Here is a 22098-nt window from a genome sequence, read left to right as displayed (position 1 = left end):
CTACAATTAGCTTTATTGCTCACCTAATGTCCGTCTGTTCGAGCAATCTAGTGCAAGGATTGCGCTATCAGCCACAGGTAAACTTTAAAAGAAAAATTCAGATCCCTTCCATTATGTGAAGATGGAAGACCAGCGAAGCTGTTGGTTTTGTTTAATTAAATTTTATTTTTTAATTCGGTGGTTATGTTAAATTGTTGAAAAGACAACACAAGTATGAGCCACACGCGATTTTTCTTTCTTTCCTTCCTTCTTTCTTCCTTTCTTGTCCCTGGCTCATGCGCGCATATCCAATGTGGGTATGCGCCACACGCGATTTTATTAATGAGAAAGCCTCATATGTCTCTTCGTTCAGTCGAACTTCAACGTCTTTGAGCGAAAACCGTGCTGTCGAAGTGAAATCGTATAGACTTACTACTTACTGACGTCACTATTCACTTACTAAACCGACCCGACATCATGTCTTACTATATATGCAACGGCTCACGCAACAATTCTGATTGTGTGCAGGTCGCCATCGTCATCGTCTTCTATGAGTAAGCAAGAAACGCTCACGCAACAATTCTGATGGTGCACGAATCAAGCAAGCAACGCGAGCAACGCCAGCTCCGGAGCAAGCAACGCATGCAAGCAAGTCGTTTTTTTTTTTTACCATCTCGAAATTTTAAAAAGTCGCCATCCTGATGTTTTCATACGACACCACAAGCGGTGGCGCTACGCGTCTGAAATTGTTGATCTACTTCCGGTTGCTGCCAGACACAATCTCCTGGAACTTAGCCTATCTTCACTGTAAAAAAACAGCCCATAAGAAAACAGAGGGAGAAAGAAAGTGAATAATGAAAGGCAGGGAGGTTAACCAGGACTGAGCCCGGTTGGCTACCCTACACTGGGGGAAGGAAAAAGGGGAGAGCAAGATTAAGAGAAGAATAGAAATCCGCTGTGGATATCGCCGACGTAGCAACAGATTTCTGCTCTATCACTGACGATTACTCAGTCCGGATAACAGACGGTCACTCGATCCAGTAGTCTTCAAAAATCGCAGCAGCGCTTTTGTGGCTTTTTGTAGCTGCGACATTCGAGGCCATGATCCCAAGATCTTGTTCATGGTGAATGGTTTTTTTATCCAGCTGATTTAAAGCTATTTACAGGTCATGTCTTTCGTTTTCAAATGATGGGCAATAGCACAGTAGGTGTTCTATGGTCTCCTCGACACCGCAGGCATTGCACTCGGCGCTATCAGCCATTCCAATCAAACACGTGCATGCATTGGTGAATGCAACACCCAAGCGTAAGCGGCACAGCATTGTTTCCTTACTTCGCGGAAGTCCATGGGTAACAGCTGCAGTTGCATAGATGGGTCGAGAGAACGCAACCGATACTGGGTGAATTCAGGTGTGTGCCACTTCTCCAGTGCCATACGGTGCGCTAGCTTGCTTAGGTGTTGGGCGGCCGCACAGCAGCCTATAATGCTGTATACCCATTAGACCACAGACTACCCAACGACACAACTTAACAGGAAAACAGTTATAGCAAGGTAGCCCCCCGAAAGTACGTGAAGTTAAAAAAATGCTAATCGCACTAATATCTCTCCATTTCTTGCTGCGCATTTCCAAAGGCATCTTGCGCGCTTTTCGCTACGTCGGAATCCCCGAGGTGCTAGCATTGCTGCTAGATATTTGCATATACTTTCGTCTTAAAACAAATTCCAGTTTGTCAGATCTGATTGTCCAAGAGGGCAGCTCTACGGCATCTCCGATTGGCCCAAAATTATGCAATTTAAAAATTCAACAATACGGCGAAATCTGACAAGGTCTAGAATGACCTCCCTGGTCTCCTCTCTCTTGGGGTGTCGGAGTTTTGGCTGCCGCTGCCAAAAGCGCCTGTCTTTACGATTACGTGGAATCTGTAGACATAGTGAGGAGTCGGGAGCGCATAAATCTTATATTGAACCAGCTAAAAGAGCATCGACACATATTTTTTGAGTTGTAGATACCAAGACCCCACTCTTACACTTTCTCGGTTAAGGCCCTCATTCATTTGTTGTAATTCGTCCCAATTGATGCTGAATAGGACAATGTCATCTGCAAACCGAAGATTGCTGAGATATTTGCCGTTGATGCTCACTCCGAAGCCATCGCAGTCTAAGAACTTGAATACTTCTAAGCATGCAGTGAATAACATCTATGGAGAGACTGTGTCTTCTTGAATGACTCCTTTCTTGATACGTAACTTCCTACTTGTAGAGAACCAATGTAGCTGCGGAATCTTTGTAGATATTTTCCAAGATATTCACGTATGCCTCCTGTACTCCTTGATTACGCAATGCCTTTATGACTGCTGGTATCTCTACTGAATCAAATGCCTTTTCATAATCTATGAAAGGCGGACCATAAGAGTTACAGAATGGATACCAAGTGAAGGGAAGCGCAGTCGAGGACGGCAGAAAACTAGGTGGGGTGATGAAGTTAAGAAATTTGCAAATGCAAGTTGGAATCAGCTAGCGCAAGAGAGGGATAATTGGAGATCGCAGGGAGAGGTCTTCGTCCTGCAGTGGACATAAATTTAGGCTGATAATGGTGAATGATGAACGAGATACTAAGACACATTCTAGCATCTGAAACAATGACAGCAAGCATGGCGGCTGAGAAACGCTTACAGCTCAATTTCATGCAAACTTTGGTGTCCAAACGCTGAACTGTGGCATCAAAGACATTTCGGGACATCATGACCCAGTGCAAAATTTGCAGACGCTATGTATAGCAATGACACCAGGTATGACGACGTTACTCATCCAAAAATAAATTAGCACCGTGCGCGTTTCCTCTGGCTGGGCGTGGCAGCCGGAGCGATTGCAGGAACGGGGCAAGCGAATGCATCATGACGTCATCATGTATCCTCACCGTGGACACCGACAATTGTTTGTTCGAACAAGTTTAAAAGTAGTTTAGGCTGCTCCGGAGTTTGCGAGTATTTTTACAGCGTAGCTGGAACTGCGACTAGAAGCGCCAGAAAAAAATGTTATATGCTGGTCTTCATGGTGTCAGGAAAAAAACTGAATCATTCGCCGAGTTTATATTTAGAAGAAATACTGGGCATGCTGGGACAAAATGAAGGCAAATTTCGAGTGTGTGGTTTAATTGGGGGCCATGTGAAAATTACTAAGTCAACGTTTTTGCTAGTTTAGTATTATATGAAACGCTTATACAAAGTTCCCCTGCTGCAGCCAGAGATGGTAACAATTTTATATTTGGAAAGAATAGTGGCTACATTATGGGTGACGTAGCGAAACTTTGAAGTGAATGTACTCGTATACTGTACTGGAAGAGGTTGCAGCAGCCTCCGAGACCAAGTTTTATGATGAATGGGGATAAATATTATGGCTGGTGTGCATGAGAAGTTAAAAGAGTGTGGGCTAAAAATGTCTTAAACAAGTATTTGAAAGTGTTATGGGCGGCCAACGTTCTAAAGTGGGCTGTTGAATTAAAAGCGGATGAAAAAGTCTTAATGCGAAATTGAATTAAGAACGTGGGCAGCAATTTTACTGCCCAAAAGGAATGCTCAAAAAGGAATACTCCCACTGGAAATCGAGCTGTGATTCCGTGAGGTCATGCATGTCTGCCTTTTTCTAAGGTATAGAGCATTTAGGTTTGCATTTAAAGCAAAAGATCAGTGGTCAGAAATGTCATGTGAGCATTTTTTAAGCGGCTAAAAAATTACTGCACGCAAATTTATTACGAGGTGACGAACCAACTAGTGCATACGCTCGGCGTGGAGATGGATCGGTTTCTACCAGCTTCACACTTACCATACGTAGCAAACTAACTCGGTAAAATAATAAAAGGCGCACAACCCTCTAGCCGCCTTTTGCCGAGACAGTCACGTCAGAGCAATGCTACACAATTTATTGACGCCGTATTTATTGACACGCTCACGCCACGGCATTGTTACTCCATGACGAGACCTAACGCCTGCAGGTCAATCTTCGGCTTAGTATTCTAAAATCTTAATTCGTCTTACGGTGCATAAAACCACGTGAAGGAAGGACCGGATAGAAAAGAACACTGCTGTCACATTGTCTTGTGCCTTTTACACAGTAAGAATTACGAACCTACCAGCCTAACAACAAGTAGCGCTACGCGATATTCAATCGTCAGGAGAACGCTTTTATTTCTTCCGACTTACACTTATGGCGATGTCATTGTCTCCGAGGTTTTCTCTAAAGGCCAAGGCGAACTTGATGTTTTCCACCAGCCTGTCAATGTGGGGCGGCAAAAGTACGAAGCATGTTTAAAGCAAGTTTCTGACACTCTTCATACGTTCTTTAAGATACAAAGTATACAGGCCAAGCCGATTGAATGATTCACGGGGTTTGATGGCTCGAAGAGACACATAGAATATGAAAGCCACTGCAGTGAAGGACTCCGAATCGATTTTGACCACTCGAGTCTTTTAACGTGTACCTAAGTCTAAACACACAAGCACACCAGCACTTCGCGCTCATCGAAATATGGCCGCCATCACCGGTAATCGAACCCGCGACCTCGTGTTCTGCAGAACAGCGTAGTCACTGAGCCACGGCGGCGGGTTTTTCACGCAGCAGGTTGAACAGAAAACTTCACAGCAGTGTGTTACTGCGCAATGTAAATATGGAGCCGCGTACTTCGACGTCCGTTATAGCCCAATGTGCAATCTCGAAACACTGAACTGTCAAATTTTACAAAACAAAACATATATTATGATCGTCCGGCCGAAGACTGACCTTTATCGAGATTGAGCCTACAGGCCTTGTGACCAAAGTGGCATAAAAATTGGCCACGATGTGTCTGTCAGATCAATCTTGATGAAGGACTGTATCAGACGTTAAGGGCCAATTGCAACAAAATTTTGGGCCGCGTAGAAAGCATGGCTTCCGACAGTGTGTGATAAAGAAGAGCCTCCGTGCAAAATTTTACGTTTGAAATACAAGCGGAAGCGTCACGAAAAACTAAAAAAAAAAAATAGCCTATTGGTCGCCAATGCAAACTGTGCACTGTGGCCGCTGGTCCCAGAAATGTGTTACTCCGCTTGTGTGGTGGCAAAAAGGTTCACACTTGCGACGAAAATTTTGAAAAACAATTAAGATAAACGCAGTGTGAAGGACTGCCGAAGACACACTGAAAGAGCCAGGTCAGCTAGTTCTATTTATTGCACGCGTTTTATTGCATGTGTGTGCGCAATGTAAAAGAGGGTATGAAAGAAAGTAACGAAAAAGTAATGAACCACCTTACAGTAATTGCTAAATTACTTTTGCTAGGAAGTAATTGGTCACTGTAATCCATTACGTTTTTTATTTAAGTAATTGTAATTTCATTCTGTTACATTTATTTTCTGCAGTATGCATGACGCATACGCATAGCTTTCCTTCGTATGTGACACACTTTTTTGATCGCTAATGCAAGTACTCAGAGAGGTATCGTAAGCTTTCGCATAGCCTTGCCTACTACGTATGAAACTGAATATGGTAAATATAGTGCCGACCTTCTGGCCTGTTTTGCTGCCTAGAGCAAGATTACAAACAGTTTTTTTTTCTTCTTCTCGTTTCGATGCCGCCGTCTCATATATTGCTGCTACTATGTGCAAACCATCACCTCGAGTCTGCGATGTGGACTTCACCTACTTCCCGGCGTTTCAGTGCTCGCCACTTTGGTCAGCGATCGGCGGAATAACGCGAAGACTGCTAGATGACCAGCTGAAATTACGATATGGGTCCTTAATTGTTCCCCTCCCGTTCGCGAACCAACATTCATTTCTTGTTTCGTTGTTTGCGGAGTTTGACAATCTATAGTTTGCGTAGTTTGATAATCTAGGCTTACTTATTCGCGGAAATGCAGTTGACATCTTCACTCAACCCTCCCTCCCGTAACAATTTCGGGAAGAATTCTTATGGGAGCGAGTGGCTGTATAGGACACCAAAATGTGTGTCAGACATGCTGGTGCCGCAATATAACAAGCTGTAAGTGTGAAACCCAGGAGCAATATGAAGTATTTTGCTTTGTTTCTGTGGGCGATTAGGTACTTCGCAAGTGCCCACTCAAACTTGTAAACTCGAGATATCTGCCGGTAAAATAAGGCAAGTACATCGAAACTTACAAATGGAGGGACGGATCACTCATCACCGGAACCGGGGCCAAACCTTTTCCTTGCAGCACCGCTCGCCTGCAGTGAACCAGAGAAGGTGTCAAGTCGAGCTTTTATCTAAAAATTCGGCGGATCCCAGCTTTGTACGAATCGGTGTTAAGCGAAGTTTTCTTTCATGTTTGCGCAAATGTTCGCGTAATGCGAACGTGACACCAATAAGGAAAACGCTTGCAAAAGCAAACAATGTCGATTTACACAAATATAACGCCAATGACGCAGATACAGTGCAGTGTTTATGCAAACTTAACGCGATCACGCCGCAAATGTTTAGAAGCAGGTGCAGCGTCCATTTCAAAGCGATAGAAATGCACAATAAATGCACACATCTTCTATACGTTACTCGTTGTCAGATGTGTAAATGTTCGTAATTGCCGATGTGAGTTTGAATAACCCCACTTTGCACGGTTGCATAGACGCATGCTTGTGGCACACATCCCCTCTGGTACAATTGCCAATAATGGCCGCATACCCAGGGTCACTTGCCAATTGCACATTCCAAGTGGACCAAGCAGTCTATTCGGGTACATACCCAGTGGTCTAATTGTTACTCCTCAATACATCACCCACGAAGTGTGTGTATCTGGGGAGGTAGAGAGGGGGGGGGGGGGGGGGGGGCGAGGCAAATAAAGTTTAATGTGAGATATACTGCGTCCTAATTTTTGTCCTTACCTTAAATGGTTATCAAGAGCGCTGACTTTTGAATGAGCACCGTAACTTTGACAACCAAGTATCGCCTCGCGAACGTTTATCGTGAATTTAAGCACAGCGTTTGATTCCAACATTTTTTATGCGCAGATGGCGCCCGAGATGAGTGCAGCGAGTACGGCTACTCGTTCAAGCTTTCGTCACACGTGAGAGGCGCAAATACATGCACATTTATTTCGCCAGAATACATGTATAGCAAGTACATACGCGTAATGTGATCCTTACAAGGTCTTTTCTACTGCTTCCACTTTTGATACATGTGCCTCAAATAACAAGAACATCTGATTGATTATAGAAAAAGCTTTTAGCATTTCTTTTTCAAGCGTGCTTCTAGCAGAAAAGGCAAAAACAAGAGAATAGCGGTTGAGAGCATTCGCTTCAGTCGTTATTGTTATAACCAGAGCGAAGTAGCCCAGCTTTTCACATTTGCAATCGTTATAACATATAGCGTATTTACCGTACAATAATATACTAGCTGGCATACTGGCTCATCCCGGAGGTTCATGAGCGACGGCGTTATACTATGTGCCGCTGAGCATGTGGTCCTAAGAAATGCGTGGGATCTAATCCCCGGTGTAGTGGCTTAATTGCGACTTTCATACTTCGGTGCAGATTGAAGAAGACCATGCCGGAACCCAGCTGAGGCCAAATGTAATTTGGCATCACCAGATCAGCGCCAGATCTGAGATGTTAAACAGTGAGACAAATTTAAAATGGTGCACGGGGCATTACGTACACCCGTGCACCAAAACAATACAGACCACAGTCTCGCTGATGGTTCGTTTAAGACGCACAAACCGAATTTGACGAGTGCGCCGTATGTAAAATTCGCTATGCCAAGTTGGAACCGCCATCCTCAATTTAAAGGTGCACTCATAGGCCGAGAAGGATACCGGCTCTATGGCGGAATACCTTATCCGTTTTATACTTTTGCACGAGGGAGCGCGTTAAAAGCAAGAACTTTGCGTTTTAGCGCCCAGGAACAGACGTCACGACAGCTAACACTGAAGCGGAAGCCAGCGATGCCGCGATGTTCGTCAACGCTTTTTCTTAGCGCGTGCGAAAGCTACATGCGATAAACTTGCCCGAATTTTGTACAAAAATTACTCGGGTGAACTGCAGCGCTGCGTTATTTCAGCTACCATGAGAATGATGTGTACTATATATAAACACATGTATTTTCTCATTTTCGTGCTAAAACTTAGCTCTAGAAATTTTGTGGTGTTATGTTTATGCTTTCTCTTTCTGAATTTCCAAGCAAAATGATCATTTGCTAAGCAAAGAAAGGCAGTAAGTTTCTGCACACATGCACAGTCGTTCCGAATTGCTGCGTTTATAATGCAACATTTTGGTAAAAATAATCCATTTCTGTTTGAAGCCAGAAGCATATACGATGTTTAGGCAAATACATCATGCACTGCCACATTATTCCCATGATGGCTGAACCAGCCTGCTTGCAACTCCCGTAGACACTATAGCTGCCAGAGTTTCCACTAGAATTTTTCTAGGAAGCTATGAAACTCGGTAATGGTGAAAGTTGGGCGAGTTGGTGATTAATCTTCATACCGTATTGGTGAAGCAGCGCACTGACCAGGACAAAGTGGAGAGACACAAGAATACACGAAACTCGCTGCACTCGCAACTACTTCATTTTAAAACGAACACTTCATCTTTATATACCTGACGTCTTTGACGTCAGACGTTGTGCAGGTATAAGTGGAACCACTGCGATTAGCAGCGATTAGGCGTGTTCACAGCGTCTCATTGCCTTATGCATTTGAAAAAAAAAAGTTATAGATTGCACGGAGATTAGACAAATCCATGTACTAACCATCATTCCCATGGTGGCTGAACGATGGCAGCACCAGAGTTTGTAGGAAACTTTATGACGTCAGCTAATTGACCGCCACGGCATATAGTCATCTGTCGTCCTTTTACTTTATGCCGGTGTTCGTTTTTTTTTTTTTTAATGGCTGATCACTGTTAACAAAGTTATCTCTCTGCGCAAGATGCGCGTGACGTGTCGGAAAGACAAGTCCAATAACAATGAGCGCGCGTCGCCAGCAGCGTTGTAGTACATTCTCGAACGTGTGACACCAGCAGACTATACTCGCGGACAACTTTCTGTGACAATGACGGGAAAGCTACGGGCGCGTGGATGCTGCACATTTGTTACCACGCCAAGTAGTCCGGCAGCGTTTGACAGTGCTTTTGGTTGCTCGCAACAGACGCTGAATCGAGGCAGCTGCCACGTGGGACGGTTTCGCGTTTGCTCAGACGCGGAAGGGAAACGCCGCAAAATAAGTAAATTTTTATACTCACTGGTGTGCTATGTCATATTTAACTGTAGCGAATAAGTTCTTTGTGTTTTCTCTTGCCCAGTCTAAAGCAACGTGGATTAAAACGCGGGACTCTTTTCAGAAGCGCTCTCACCTGTGCGCGCTTTGCCTCCGTAGCTTCCCCATCATTGCCACAGAAAGTTGTCCGCGAGTATAGATAAGCGTGTACGCGCTGACGCGCGCACAAACACGTGACTGACGAAGCAAGACGAAAGAAAGCGCGGAATGCGGGAGGCTCACGGGATTTTAAATCTCTCCAGTATGGCTCCCACGATGGCTCCGCTGCCTGGGAAAGGAACCGTGTGGACGACTTTGCCATCTCCTATCTCGGCACTCAGCGCGTCCATTAAGCGGGGCCTGTAACGCTGGAGGTCATCCCACGTTATGTAGCCGGCCCTGTATGCCTTATCTGCAAAAAGAATAGAAAAAAAAGAAAAAAAGAGAAAAAAAAAATGGGACAAGATTGCGAAAAGATATAATCACGCGCATCCGTCGATAAAAGTTCATCTGCTGGGCTACTCGGGCGAGAAAACTTGGTACGCTGCGTAGTACAGCCTAGTTTCAAAAGAAAATGTGCCATGCTCTACGTCTGCAACTGGAACAAAATTTCACATCGGCTAAATGATCATGCTCTATCTTTCTTCTTTCTGGGGTTTTACGTGCCAAAACCAGTTCTCATATGAGGCACGCCGTATTGGACGGCTCCGGATTAATTTTGAGCACCTGGGGTTCTTTAACGTGCACTACAACGCAAGCACACAGGCGTTTTTGCATTTCGCCTCCATCGAAATATGCGGCCGCCGCGGCCGGGATTTGATCCCGCGATGTCGTGCTCCGCGGTGGGTGCATGCTCTATCGAAACAAAAGCTACAAAACTGCAGGGCTTCTGCAGGCACCTCGTAGTTGGCGGATATGACGTATACATTCCAGAACATTCCCTCCGAGAACTGTATCCACCGCGAGCGCCATCTAATCTCAGTGGTCATGCTCAGGCGTTCCGGCTTCTCAACGTTACGGATTCTGCTTCACTTCCGGCGAGTGGTATTGACAACGTTTTCTGACGTTTCGGTATAACATATATATATATAGATTGCATGGAGGAAAAGCGAATATTGATGACCACTTAATAGGCAAATGCAGTAAATATATATATATATATATATATATATATATATATATATATATATATATATATATATATATATATATATATTTGCAAGCTTTTGTGCTGAATGCGCACCCATTTAAAAAGCGAAATTTTGTACGGAGGCGGATTGCCATCTACACAACCTCAAACTGGTCATTTTACCCGTACCAAAATTTTACTGCATTTGCCTATTAAGTGGTCATCAATATTCGCTTTTCCTCCATGCAATCTAACGCTAAAAATACAAGATATATCGCTAAGTGATCACATGCACGGCTACACTAGGACGTGGTTTATGGGCATTGGGAATGTACAGTCGTCATCAATATGAAAGCTAACACCAAATTTTTTTCATACGCCCGTAGGGGCTAAACACACATGTCCTCCATAAAAGTGTTCAATGATACTAAAAGTTCACCAGGAAAAATTATTGTTATGTATCAAGTTCCTAGGTTTGAATCCATGCATAACGAGTTATCGTAGTTTTGAAAAAAATTCGATGCTCCCTTTCATATTGATGACGATTGTACAAAGATTGTTTTGAAAGATACTGTGCGGTTTCCTGTATTCGCGTTCTTGAAGCTAATCTGCCATTCCAAGCTCTCTTGTTTCGCGACGAATTGTCTGACTGATCTCCACTACTGCCGGCTGCTTGGAGAACATAAAAAAAGAAAATGCATGTCAAACTTGGCAGTGTTGCCACCGAAAGAACCAAATTTATCCTACCAGTTTTAAAATACCCACTCACTCAATTATGTAGCCTCTTATGTGCTAAAAATTATGCGATGAACAGCCGTGGACACAAAACGAACTGCTACAATTAAACGTAGATCGCGAGACAAGTACTGCCTCAACTAAAACAAGAGTATTTTTAAAAACCAAACTGATCATGATTTCAGCGATGATTGAATGAGTGTCAAATGCCAGAATTTTTCGTAGCAAGCAAGCTGATGTTAAACGCTCTCTCTCTCTCTCTCTCTCTCTATATATATATATATATATATATATATATATATCGGGTGTAATGACAGACAGACCGATTGTATGTGATTATAATAAAGAAACTCGCAACCTGTTTTTGGCGTGCACGGACTAAAAAACTATGAACTTCAAGACGTTCAATTAATTATGGGGTTTTACGTGCCAAAACCATGACCTGATTATGAGGCACGCCGTAGCGGGGGACTCCGGAAATTTGGACCACCTGGGGTTCTTTAACGTGCACCTAAATCTAAGTACACGGGTGTTTTCGCATTTCGCCCCCATCGAAATGCGGCCGCCGTGGCCGGGATTCGATCCCGCGACCTCGTGCTCAGCAGCCCAACACCATAGCCACTGAGCAACCACGGCGGGTAAGACGTTCGACGTAAGGCTTTAAAAGACGGTTTCGGCCTACCCAGAGATGAAACAGCTTAGCACAAAGAAGTTTCGGTTTAAGAATTTGAAAACAAGAAGTGGCAAAAGGCAGTCACAGTTCAGGCGCAAAGAGCCAAACAGTTGTGAAATTGTCGTTCTTGAGTATACAAACCTTTATGTCAACCTTCACATGCATCCTATTTTTTTACGACAAGTGGTTTGCAATACCTCGAAAGTGTGTTGCCTTGAGAGTGTTTCAAGTACCGACTCTGATTGACGTATATGTGCATGTTGAGCGGCTCAACATACACGTAACAGGCATCCTTGGCCGTATGAAAACAATGTTGTTATACGAGGCATTTGCAAGGCATCTTGTATGGATCCTCGTAACAATTTGGAATATTTTTTCGAATGTTCTGAAAGTTTTCGAAACAGACATACTTGATTCATTACCCTTGCATTTCGCTCTCAGGTTACGCTGTAGAACAAAAGTTTACCCATGTTCGTTCCACTGCTCGCTTCGAATACAGCGAAGCTATAGCCAAAGCCCCGCAAAGTATTTCCCTATTCGAACTTCAATTCCGATGTATGAACGGACAGGGAACAGTTGCTTGCGTACCCGGATTTCTCTGAAATTCGGCAGCCAGCTCTTGTCCGAGGTGTCCAGAGTATAACGTATATGGGTCTTTTGCTATTCGTCGCAGAACCACTCCAACGCGCGGAAGCGTAAGCGGAGTTCCCCCAGCCACAATTTCTCCGGTCCCGCGGTCGATGAATGCAGTCCTGCATAAAACGTACGAAGGGACACGTTATCGCTTTATGATATCGCAATTGTCACCCTTATCACTACATAAGCGTCACCCTTCGTCGGCCTAAACTTCTCTCCCATAGTACAAACGTAGAGACAGGACTAGGAAAAATAAAGTCTGCTTAGAGGACAACTTCGGCGATATTTCAAGGCCAATAAGTCTCAACGAAATGTCTACTATGTGTTCTCTTTGGTACTTGATCCTCCGTATCAAACGGTACGGTTGAAAGTTGTTTGGTTTCCTTGAAAATGAATTGAAAATGGTTTCCTTGAACTTTGCGATACAGATACCCGACTCGCAGCAGCGCCATTGTATGCTGGCCACCGTGGGGTTGCCAGCTTCAAAACCTACTTCGCGATCAGACGACGGTGACCCAAGAGCGGGTGCTCGCCAAGTAGTGCCAGCAAGCACAACTCCGTTCTCCGTATTCAAACAATAAATAACGACATAAAGCTTGTACATATAATCTTGGCTATTAAGCATCTCTAAAGCACACAGGCTTCTTAGTATAACAACGTACAATATTGAACACCTTCATAATTTTTTAAAATTTCTGATCTGTGATCTTGAGGCAGATTTCGGGCTCTCAAAGCCAAACTATATGAATTTTGTATAAATTCCGTAAAATAACTAAGAATAATACGAAACTATCGGAATGCATACGGAACGTTTCAACAGGGATGATAGCTAGTCCTGTCGTTTCGTGCCTTCCCTTCGTCTTTGTATTTTGAGCAGTAATAATTGTGCACTAATTGAATTTCAACGTTTTCAGAATACTCATTAAATGCGTCTATCAACCTTGCCTGATAACTCGGATCCATTATGTGTTCTCTTGTGAACGCTTGCGAGTTTAACCTTCTCGAAACGGTCTCTTTGGAATCCGAAGTATATGCGAGTATATTATCATGGCATCTTGGGACTCTTATTTCTTTATTCAAACGATTGCGTTTTATTTTGTACTCAATGTAAGCGAACCTTCAATCCCAATGAAATGGTTGAAAAGTATGTTTCTAGCGCGTTTTCGCTGCTAGATCAAGGCTAACTCGTGGTCAACAAGTTTTCCTATCTTGCTTCACACGCACAAGCGATAAACAGGCCACGTATGTTAATTTTAGTATATGTGTTAATTCATGATGCTCTCTGCTGTTCGCTGTCTGCTGAATTGACGGGTTGTTCATTTTGAAGTTGTATAGAATTTTTAAAAATCGCCTATTGCAGATATCATAATTCTAGTCCTTGAGCTGCATTGTTCAGAGAGGCGGATATTACTTGCATAAATAACATAAACACATATTGAAATAATTAACAAAATTCACTAATTAACTTTCTAACTAATGATTGTACGGTACATATTGCAATTTACGAATTGTAGCTGGTGAGACTGTAAGGCGTATTCATTCGGAATGAATTTCCAGAATGACACCACTTTGGAGATATGCGCCCTCAAACTCACCATAAAAATGCACCGTTGGTGCACTTACTCTTAACAAGACGCTAATTTATGCATTGAAGGATAAAGGTAACTGGAACGCCCATGAATTTTGTCTCACACTTTGTAAAATAATATCCCGAAACTGGTGTAATCCTCAATTCAAGTGGATGCGTCTTGAAAACTCACAGCTACAATCTGTAAATTGCAATATGTGCCGTAAAGTAAATAATTAACACGCAAATTAGCCAATTTTGCTAATTAGTTGAATATGTGTTTCGATTTCTCGTGATAGTAATGTCCGATTCATCGAATAATCCAGCTCAACAACAAGAAATATCCTATTTGCCACAGGCGATTTTTAAAGATTCCGTAAAACTTAAACTACTTAAGCATGATCAACCTGTATATATGCTTTCCCAAGACGTTGCCGCAATTTCGTCAAAGAGCAAAAAGTGTATTGAAGATTATGTCGTTGTATTACATAAGCAGAATATAGTTTCTAGTTTCATTTCCTTTGTCACGCGACAATATGGGAAGACGATTATTGAAGCAAGAAACAAGCACACCTGCTTTAATCTGGTGAGACGATATGTTCGTGACAAAAGCGTCAATTAGGGACGATGAATGTTGTGCTATATGTATCGTAATACTCAAGAGGCTGTGAGTTTTCAATATAGCATCAAGGTTAACTTTAGAGGAGTCGTTACATAAGATATTGATATTTATATCCCTACCGAAAAAAGTCGTACTATAGTGATTATCATTCACAGAGGAAACGAAAGAGGGTTGCATAGTGTTCTAAAAACAGCGCCGTCACTTAATTCGGGCGGCAATAACAGACATCAAGCACAGTATCGCATTTCAGCGAGAGGAATTCATCGCTTATGATGATGCAGCGGGTCTGCATTATTAAATATTCGGAGAATTTTTTCCGTAATATGCATTTACTCAAACCGCGACCACAAGCACGATATTAAATAGAAGCTAATAAACTAGAGCGGCCCTGAAAACCGCGGTCAAAAGCGTGTGATCTCTTACGTGAGTTTGTCGTATCAGTGCTGCATGCAGCAGATTAATATTTGAATGAATGAATGAATGGTTTATTTTATTTGACAGAAAATACAAAGAAGGTCTGTCTAAGAGGCTGACGAAAAGGTACGAATGCCTGACTAAGTTTCAGTCCCCTTTCCCATTTGATACGCATGTTCACGGCAGCATCGTCTACCGATCACGAACGTTTCATTACCACATTTAAGAAATGTTGCACAGCCCCTTTAAACAAGCACCGCGTCCAGCGTTCGTGTAATAGAGCTCACAGTTTCGAGTGGGACACCGTCCTTTCTCCGTCTCGCCCACGTCGTTCGGCGCGTCCGTCGTATTCGTGCACGTGTTTTGACGCCAGCCAAGCTTCCACTTTTGTCACAGAGTGTACGTACCGCCCATTGTCGTCGAGGGTCAGAGCCTTTTTGTTCCTCTTCAGGGCTGCAGCTAAGCGGGGCCCGACGATAAAGCCCTTGTCAGCCAAGGCGACCGCATCGGTGAACAGGTCGGCCCAAGGCAGTTTGCCGAATCGCTCGTGAAGTAGCTTGTAGCCCGCCACTGCACCGGGAATGATGGGCGCCTTGTAACCTGCAGCAAGTTCATCCAAATTGGTGCTGTGATCGGTGTTGGGCGAATGGTTTTGCAGTGAATGCGCCTCGCGCCTCCCTATAATTGCTATTGCAATAAAAATCCTTCGATAGAAAAAAGGCACTCTTTGAAGCCAGCCAGTAGTGCCAGCGCGAGTTCTTATTCCAAGTTTGACATGCGGGCAGTATAGGAATGCAGGGGTAAAAACGGCAGAGAGAACGTTTTCGTGGAAGGACTCGTACTTTCAAGCTTTAGCGCGACATCAGCTATAATAAGTTTGAAACTCTGTTTGCTTTTCTCTCTGTCTGTCCGTTCGTCTCGTCCGTTTTGCCGTCATCATCGCGGCGTCATCGACGACTTGCTTATCATCTGCTTGAGCCTCACCCCATGGCAAAGAAATACGAAACGTCGTTCACCACTGGAGATGAAACATTTGGCAATGTGCCGGACGCTCTAAGCAACTGAGCTATTGCACATTGAGTTCGGTACGGGTGTTTTACAGCAAAATGGTTCTAGGTGGTGTTGGTTTTACGCCGCACCAGAGTCTTGGCTGCACATACTCCGAGGGTTGCGGTGTCTGTACACGTATTTCGGAAGTCGCAACAGGCCACGCTATAGCGATGACGAGGTCTCAGGCATCGCAAAGGAATTTTTTTTAGAATAAACATAGCGCCATCATTTGAGAAGCGAGCAAGCCAGCAAGGTGGCTAAGTACACTATTAGGGCTTATGCAGTAAGTTAGATAAGAGACACAGGAATGAAAGAATGGTGATGCAATTTTTTTTAAATTTTAGCTCTCACTGTCGGCGACCTTCAGTGACCTTGAGCCGAAATCCACAGCTGTTATCCGGGCACTCAAACGAGAACACCCGGGCATCATTGCGAGAACAAAACGAGATTATTCGGGCAACCAGTCAAAAGTTATGAAAATGCGGCCTCTGGCCCCCAACCGTTCGTACAGGACCGCATTACATACGCTAGTTACTGCCCAAAGAAGTTACAAAAATATGGCTTCAGAGTTCTTCCTAATGATTGTATAGGAACCACTCAAGCTGTAACTTCTAGTACGCTGAAGTTTTATTTGTTATTTCCAATAGCGACGTTCAAAAGGCAGATGCAGGGCACCACACACTTGAATGTCATCTTTTGGTGCAGAGACAAGGTCGCCTGTGCTCTTTTGAACGCCAGCAGTCCGCGAGTTCCGCGGCGCGGGTATTGCGTCGCCTCGAGAGATGGCACCATGTTGCGTGGCGCCTCCTTCAGGCGCTTTTGTCACTGTTCTAGCTGGGCAGTGCGCGGTCTCCCTGGCGTCTTTCGCTGCCTGTCGTGCCGCCTCTAGCCGGTTTTCTTCTAGCTCGGCAGCGTCCATATGGACTAATACACAGTATGTCGTGCTGCGGTGTGGTGTGGTGGGCTGTACCGTTGCGAACATGCGCTGCACCAATTTTAAGATTCTGGCTAGTATCATAACCAACCAATCGCCTTTGCCGGTAGCCATTTCATATTTATTATCTACTCTCGATTACGGGAGAGCCTGCAATTTTTTTCCCTCTCGCCTAACTGACCTTGTATAGATCAGAACCAGTTGCACGCGATAATCTGTTTCCTTGATATTCAGCCACCTTGACTGAATGAGGGCAATATAATTTTTATGTCATTGTAATTATTTACAGCAGTTAGCATTATTAAGGTACACTACGGCGTCAGAGTGGCACGTACCTAATGTTGTGAAACTCCAGTTTTTCTGTAAATCACTCGACTGCGTGCCGGCAGGTGCCACACCAAGGGCGTCCACGGCATACATTTTGTCGATCGTCCTGCAAGGAAGTCGCAGTGTAAATTATTCAACAGCAACCTATAGCTAGAGCTGCCGGTTGATGACAGAGCAACCTAGGTGTTACCCTTCCCAACTCGTTCAATGAATATGCCAGAAGTGTTTCCTTGACTGGTTCGGTGTTCATACAGTAATACTAATCGTACAAAGCAGTTATATTAGTGAAATCAAGTTACATCCAACCTATGAGGCGTTATTTCCAAGTGATTGCTCAGAAATTGAGGTCAATGATGGTAAATGAAGCGCAATAAAACTGCAAGAGTGTATATGAGGCCACAATCACAAAGATAGATAAATCCACGTACTATAGTAGTACATGAATTTTATTTTTCTGCATTGCTTCTCGTTCAGCCATCACAGTGCGGAACTGCTCGGAACTAGTAACCTGCAGTGATATGTAGTCTGCGGGGCCACGTCAGGGATTCTTAGAACACGTGGAAAAACCACGTAACAATAAGTACGTACGTAACAGTAGCGGTTTTGACGGGAACTTTGGGTACAGGCCCCTTTGCCAAGCGTATCGCCCCCTTAAGAATGTCAAATACCGGGCCGGGGTACGCTTGCGCCCATTTTAACCACTGGGTGCCCAGCCGCGGTGGAAATCAAACCCACGACCTCTCGCAGCTGAGGCGGGTGCTCAACAACTAGGCCGCGGCTAGTATAGTTGCCACGTGGTATACGACGTCGTATTCCGTTCGCGCTGGGTTTTCGAAGGTGTTGAATCTTTTCCGGCATACTACTCGTGCGATGCACGCGCGCATCACCGCTTCTGCCCTGCTTCTGTGCGATCAGCTGTCGGAAATGCGTCTAGGTGTTTGTTAACGCACTCTGCTCCATTCATGCTGCAAACTGTGGAGTGGTAGATGGAAGATGTGCGCAGTAGTTGGCTGCAAGAAATAGTAATTGGCATATAAAGGAATGGGATGAACCCGTATGGCCAAGTTCACAAGCCGCTGTGACGTAAGAACTGCCTGTGTTGCCGGTCCTTCGCGATGCACGGCTTTCATCGAGAATAAAGAAGTTCACTCGTCCGTCAGCATTGTATTGCTAACCTTCAAAGAAAGAACGTCAACCTCTGAACATTGGCAAGAGTGAGCACCGCCCGTTACGTAGTGACGATCCACAGAGTACAAGAGTGACTAGTTATAATACGTATTTGCGATAAGATATCACAAAGGACAGTACTTACATCTACGTTCGAAGCCCTTGTGCGCAACAACAAAAATCTTTTTCGACTGAGCACACCGGCGAGCGATTAGGCAGAAAATAAACAATCAGATAGTTATCGCACCGGTGAACCTTACCGAGTCAGAAACATAACACGCCAATGCTTCAAATTGTTAGTCAAATAAAATACGAAGAGCAATACACACTTATCCCGATTTAATTCATAAGCAGAAAGTCTGGAAAGCTCGGAATACATATCTAGCCCCGCTTCTAGTACAAGCACCGTATACGCTGCTCGCGCCGTTTAGACAAGGCGTCGTGAGCTTCGAAAGCGCTTACATGTACTCTGAAGCTGTGACCAAAAGTTCGTGTCATCCCCTCGGTCACGGTCCACGATATCCGCGAAAACACAGGTTTGCTAAACCGCACCGGGGCTTTATGCACATTCATTGTAAACACGAAGGCAACGGACGCGGTTGACGTAAGCTGTGGAGTCATCACTACGTGATCAAACATGACGGCACCCACAGGATCGCCGCGATAGGGTTTTAAGTAAAATAATAAAAAAAAGGAGTCTGTCGCTCCCATGCCGCCAACTTTCCAATAAGTGGGCGTCCTCCCAAGCGTCTGGAACTCCCATTGCCAAGCGCCAGGCCGGGAGCGCGCTTGTACATATTTTAGCGATAGGTACGCGGTGGCAGCACCCGTCTGCCTCCCACAGCAGTAGCAGATGACCGACTATTTAACCAAAGCTGCGGTAGGGACAGGGGGCACCCAGAAACCCTCACAGATAATTATAGGGCCCCTTTCGAGATGAGAACCGATATAGACAACCGAGCGCCAGGTTGTGGTATATCTCTACCCATTAGAAAAAACAGGTGGGTTTCCGGAAGCACCGGAATTAGAACCCAATGCCTCCCGCATACGAGGCGGACGCCTTACCATTTTACCACCGCCACAGTTTTTTTTACTATAGTACGCGAATAAAACAATTTTTTGTAGAAGACTGTGTAGTGTCTTTGGTGTTCGACGAATTAACTTGCGTGTATATCATGCGAAACCATCGAATGGCAAACAGCGAAGTTATGGTGGCTAGACACCATAGCGAAGTGGTTGCTTTTTGCGCCCCCTAGGGAAATGCAAAGAGCGCGAAGATGTATGACAAACTGCGATATCTCAGGAAGTAGTGTTGAATTGACAGTCTCAGTTTCGTCTCCGCCGCGACGAAAACGCTCTCCGATTTCACATTTACTGGAATGGTTAACGTTCGCGGACTTTAACTTTCGCATCGCGAGCGGCTTTACGTCTCGATGGCAATGTGTCGGCACCGAGAAACGAAGCAAAAGCAGATAGTAATCAGATACGGAGATACTGGTGGGCTTAACTCGCGGACAACATTCTTTAGCAACGAAGGGAACGCTATATAGGGAGGGAAAGCGCGCACAAGTATAGATGACTTTCACTGACGTCATCCCAGGCGCCATGTTTGGGACCCAGCTCGGTGAAAAGCTGCGTCTGTGACGTCACGTGCAAGCTACCTATAACTTCGGAGCGTTCCTGAAGATAGCCGCATTCACGCAAGTTTAGGCTGGGGAAGAGAAGAGTTAAGCACCTTCTACGAAACCGGAAAGTCAGACAATATACACCATTGAATGTTAAGTTCGTCTCATTTCTCTGGGTATCCTTCTCCCGCGTTAAGTCAAATGTGAAACAATTGCACGTGGAAGCTAAGTTGATTCCCAGTATCTCTGCCAAAAAAACCAAAGGCGCTGTCAAGCTATGCCGGACAACTTGGCACAGTATAACGCCTGTGCGGATCAGCCTCCGTAGCTTTTCCATCATTGCCGCAGAAAGTTGTCCGCGGAAGAGTCGCGGTTGGCTATTTATCGTGATAGAGACAAGCACTCGCGGACAGTACTCGCATCACTTTGGTGTTCGTCCATATATGCGCTGCCTTTACAACAATATCATTTTTCGCAAGGGCATGACCGCCAAAAATGCAGCGCGTCACCGCAACACTTTCGAAGCGCGCTCACTTGTTGTAGTAGACGGCCATGAATCCACCGCCGACTCCCGACAGATGCGGAGCGGTGACACCCATGCACAGCAGCGCGGCTATGGCGGCAGTCGACAATAGTGCCGTCTTTTTTTAATATTCGGCTGGAAAGAGGAAGCCCAATATACTTGAGTAGGCATTCTTTATGCGCGAAAAGCCAGCGAAAGAGAAACACGCTGAGTGGAAGCCTCTAATTACAATTAGAGTTACTCCAACCAACTCTATTGCGTAACTCTATAGTGCAAACAAAAATGAAAAAAGAAAAGCATTCGTCAGCCCATCCCCTTTTTGAAGGTGGTTAAAGTGCGAAGCTGAAATGTGCGTCCCCGGTGTTTATCACTGGATTAATCCGGAGGGTTCACTAAAGTAGTTCTCAATTATGAGGTTACAGACACGTTCGGCTGCGACGGAGAGAACGACGTTACTGACGGTATGCCCTTAGTCCGCCGTTGTCTCGAGTTTGCTCGGCGGCTTGGTTTGCAGCATTCATCCGCCATTGCCACTTCATCGAAATTAAATTGCCTCAAAATTAAATCTGTCCGTTACGGTAAATAAAGAACAAGGAAAAGCAAATTGATCTAAAACAGCGTGTTAGCAGCCGTATGAGTACATGGCTTGTTTGTTTCTAAGGGTAAATTCATTTTCCGTTCAGAACTGAGCTTATATGAAGAACATTTTCACAAAGATCAATCAAATTAACACCGAACTATTTCTAAGTGCGAACGCAGCCACTGCAAAAAATTGTCGCAGTTCCGCCCGAAAGGCGAAGCATCAATTGCGATAGCAAATTAGTAGAGAGCTATACGGAGTAAGGATGGTAGTTTTATCAGCTGTATAAACTTGGACATGCAGCTGCACCAGCAACGCGCAGAACTGTTGTCGACGCCGTCGGCGTTTTTATCCGCGTTCGCAACGAACGCGCGTGGCGTTGGTGACTGTTGCCGGTACCTCTGGGGGCGGCCCGGAGGTTTTTGACGAGATCAGAACGGGACACTCGTCGAGCAGCGTCGGAAGTCTTACCTACCCTCTCGCCTCGAAACATTTTATTGCGATAGCAATTATATGGACACTCCAAAGCAGATTTCTGCCGTCGCCGTTGCCGTCGCCGTCGCCGTGAAGTTCCGTATGACGTCAAAGGCTATGAAATTGTCGCCGCGTGATAAGTGGTTCTTGAGGGAAAGGGAAAGGTTGGCGCTATCTTCTGCAGCCCTTGAGGGAGCACGGCTCAGCGTGCCGAACGCTGTATGTGCGAGTGAAAGGTGCGAGGGACGCGCGCTTTCACGGGGAGTGAACGCACGGCGGAGAACAAACGCGCGTTCTGCGCCGTGCTCCCTGAAGGGCTGCAGAATTAAGCGCCTCTTTCCTCCTTTACAATCACCATAAATGTAGAGCAAACGCGACTTCTTCAGACACGCGAAAGGCCGTGGGGGGGGGGAGGCGACGTTTAGCT

The 22098-nt window shown here is 44.9% G+C and overlaps 1 protein-coding gene across 3 annotated transcripts in view; it reads right to left on the bottom strand.

The window, feature by feature from the left end:
* Positions 1-20771, bottom strand: part of LOC119445214 (glutathione hydrolase 1 proenzyme) — a 30742-nt gene extending 9971 nt beyond the window's left edge. For 2 of the 3 annotated variants that reach the window (XM_049665080.1, XM_049665082.1), the window contains exons 1-7: positions 20629-20771; positions 17311-17408; positions 15399-15591; positions 12341-12504; positions 9459-9627; positions 6127-6192; positions 4180-4249 (exon numbers count right to left, since the gene is read on the bottom strand). In XM_049665080.1, coding sequence (XP_049521037.1) covers positions 4180-4249; positions 6127-6192; positions 9459-9627; positions 12341-12504; positions 15399-15591; positions 17311-17408; positions 20629-20693 — 825 coding nt within the window. In that variant the 5' untranslated portion in view covers positions 20694-20771. The remainder of the gene's footprint in view (positions 1-4179; positions 4250-6126; positions 6193-9458; positions 9628-12340; positions 12505-15398; positions 15592-17310; positions 17409-20628) is intronic. The other variant, XM_049665081.1, reaches the window with a different exon arrangement.
* Between the last annotated feature and the right edge of the window lie 1327 nt (positions 20772-22098).

Source organism: Dermacentor silvarum, chromosome 3 (genome assembly GCF_013339745.2).
Source record: "Dermacentor silvarum isolate Dsil-2018 chromosome 3, BIME_Dsil_1.4, whole genome shotgun sequence".
Lineage (NCBI taxonomy): Eukaryota > Metazoa > Arthropoda > Arachnida > Ixodida > Ixodidae > Dermacentor > Dermacentor silvarum.
This window is presented reverse-complemented; position numbering and strand designations above follow the sequence as displayed.